The 3,423-nt window shown below is 36.7% G+C and overlaps 1 protein-coding gene across 1 annotated transcript in view; it reads right to left on the reverse strand.

The window, feature by feature from the left end:
- LOC119591971 (tyrosine-protein phosphatase 10D-like) overlaps positions 1-3,423 on the reverse strand; it is a gene marked incomplete in the record, with an annotated part of 62,800 nt that overhangs the window by 2,501 nt on the left and 56,876 nt on the right. The window contains 2 exon segments of the mRNA XM_037940725.1: positions 2,792-3,027; positions 3,203-3,351. Coding sequence (XP_037796653.1) covers positions 2,792-3,027; positions 3,203-3,351 — 385 coding nt within the window.

The following is a 3,423-nucleotide window of genomic DNA, read 5'->3' on the forward strand; positions in this document are numbered from 1 at the left end:
ACTACATTTTCCCGGCGATAGTGGGTTAAATCAAATCTCTTTTGTAATACACCATATCATTGTCTACCTTGTGGAGGTGAACAAATAGTTTGATCTCTGATTAGAGACATGCCACAGCTAGTGGAAGTTAAGATTCCTAACAACTTTTTCCATTTATTCATCCCACACAACTAATTTCTACAGCTAAATTCATATATAAATCTCCTAGCTGCTCCCGACTTCACAGGGATATCATCAATCCAGGTATTAGAAGTACTAAAGAAGGATTCATCAGAGTCCAGACTCGTCTTTAATACAAGTATACTGAACAAGTATATTCAACCATGTCAGTTTTATGGCTCAAGTCTATTCACTTATTGCCATAGATCCTCAATTCCAGCCATTTCAGGTTTTTAGTTGGGGAGAAAACTTATCAGTTTTGTGTCCTCTCATTTGGACTGAACATAGATCCAAGGGACTTACCCAAAAAGGAGTTCAGGTCAGGTTTTAATGTATCTCAACCACTGGCTTTATTACATCAGGCTACATTCTCAGCAGAGTGGGCTCTGGATCAAAGGTGTGTCTAAATCTCACACAAAAGTACAATTATTCCCAGATCAAACTTTTTGCATCTTACACCACTCACAGAATCAAAAGATATATGACAAGAAGAGGCAGTCAATATCCGTTTCCCCCTCCTCTAGCATCAATAATGCTGTGGGTGACCTTTAACTTAAGAATATACAAGAGTTTTAGTGATTGCCCTACTGTGGGAAGCACAACTATGGACACTGGATCTTCTTTACTGAAGTCCTCATCCACTACCACTATTGTCAGGTGCTTCAGGAAACTCTGATGGACCATTTCATAGAGTATTTACCTCGCCACAAGTGGAGTTTCTACATGCAGCCTTAAGTAATTCTCTCCAGCCTTTACGAGTAGAGGATCTTATCAAAGGATAACAACCTTCTACCATTAGACAGTATCAATCAGCAAGGTTAAAATTCAAAATGTTCATCAGAAAGACAAGACCAGTATCTATATCTCCAAATATATTCATTCACTTTGTGTGCTATTTATTCTACCAACAGCCACTTGCACCACCTACTATTTTATGCCATATAGCAGCAATCACTGATCCAATAAGATACACTTTTGGAATAGAAAAGGATGAAAGATCCATGGAATTCCTTCATAGCCCATTCTTCCAACATTGACCTCCAACTCTTAGTAATATTCTTAGTAATGTTCTGGATCTCCTCTCATCACATCAGTACTTTATTATATACATCTCGGAATGGTCTTCACAAAGCAACATTCCTTGTTGCTCTTGCCACACGTCTAAGAATTTCACCACTGGCAGCCCTCTCACCATCCCCTCCTCTGACATATTTGGATCAGATAACTCCTATGTCTCATTTACTTCACATCCTCATTGCCCAGGAGGATGGGTGATAAAGGACAGTAGAGCCATGATTAAAAAATGAGTCCTCTCATGTTTTATGCTCAGTAACAGCTTTGAAATGTATATAGAAGCAACCGCAGCAACTTCTAATGAGCCACTATGGGTATGGCCAAGATAATTAGAAGGGTACTTGAATCTGCCATGCTCCCATTTTTTATGGCTGATTAAGTTCAGAAGTATGCTTCTCCTCTTACATTTTTAAGACTTCAAAGTCTTGGAAAAGTGAAGAAGCAGATCAGTGCTCTTCATGCAGATACTTTGTGTACTGATATATGACACTGCATCTACAAGACACCCCCTGTTGGGGCAATGACTACACCACCTAACCAGCCATCTCAAGAAGTGTGTACTAATAGTACATCTTTTCTTTTCAATTCACTACTTTTATCCCCCATATTCAGTTGCTATTCAGCATCTTGACACCAGACCAGTGAGACAGAAAATAAGACATTTGATGGATGGAAAATGTTCCTTTTCTATCTCCAAGGTCTGGTGACAAGATTTCCCTCCCATCCCACATCTAAGAATTCTTTTTTCAACAGTTCTGACACCAGACCTCCAAGACAGAAAAAGTTCATTTTCCATCCTTCAAATGTCTTAATTTGATTCATACAATCTTAAATCAGAGGATAACAACCCTATCAACATCAAATACTCCCTAGATCAATAACAACTTCAAGTAGTATTTATCATGCATAAATACATTTTTGAATTTAATTTCCTGGTGTAAGTAATATTTAATTATTACATACTGCTATTGTAAAATATCCTACACCTATAGAAGAAACATTAAGATTTGTTATTCAGCTTTTCAAAAGACTTGCTTTATCAAAATTAATTTTCAGGTTTGCTAATACTAATTTGGCCTATACAAATCGAAGTTCAGTACAAATGGATTCCACATCAAAACATATGCAGCATAAATTACAGGCTTATATAAAGTTGCTATTAGCTGACTACAAATTTTAAAACAAGCATTAATACTCAATTATGTGTAGTCACACTCATACATGCAAGATCCCTCCATTACCAAAATGAACAAAATGTTCCAACAGACTGTTGACCAATAACCATAGCTATTGGAAGCAGAGGTAAAGAGAATCATCTTTGCTGCGGTGACTTTCCTGACACCACCATTCCATTGAGCCCTAGGCCAGTGGTAGAATTTCATTAACAAGAAACTATTCTATAAAAACACTACCCAAAGGAATATAAATATTTTCATGATGAAAACTGATCCTATAATGGAAAAAAAGCAAATACATTGATTAAAAATAAATTATTATAAGAAATGCATATACAAATATATTTCAAAACTATCCAGAATTTTCTCCTGAAGCAACTTACCTTCATAACCCTGATTATCATGAATTTCATGTACTGGGTGTTCATTTTCTCTTCCTTCTAGAACAGCTAGAAGGCACTGGTGGATGCATATATACTGCTGCTCAGTTTGTACCATAGATACTCTTTCTCGCCTCATCTCGTATACAATACCAAATATATCCACATAGTCAGATGTGCGAATGCTGAATAATATCCTGTCCAAGGCAATGAAAGTTCCAGATCTCCCAACACCAGCACTGAAATAATAAGATAATATCTATATTATGGAATTTTAAGTAAAAGCTTTATTACAAAATATACCTCACAGCTAAAGTCCTCTGAATAAAATATTTGATGTTACACTGTCTCCTCTTTCAGATATTCTTATTCTCATTTCTGAAAAACTTTCTGAACATGAAAAAAAATATCAACCTGCAGTGCACAACAATTGGCTTCTGATCTGGACCAACTCTTTCTCTGAAAGCTCGTACAAATCTGACCAGTGTTTGTGGTGGGTCAGGGACACCGAAATCTGGCCAGGTTGTGAAGTGGAAGTGCCGAACCACTCGACAAACATCTCCCTGAAAATAAAATCAGCTTATGATAAATCCGGCAGAATTCTTTATTGAAGAAAGAAAGTTTTTGTTACAAGA

This window comes from Penaeus monodon, chromosome 29 (assembly GCF_015228065.2).
Source record: "Penaeus monodon isolate SGIC_2016 chromosome 29, NSTDA_Pmon_1, whole genome shotgun sequence".
NCBI lineage: Eukaryota > Metazoa > Arthropoda > Malacostraca > Decapoda > Penaeidae > Penaeus > Penaeus monodon.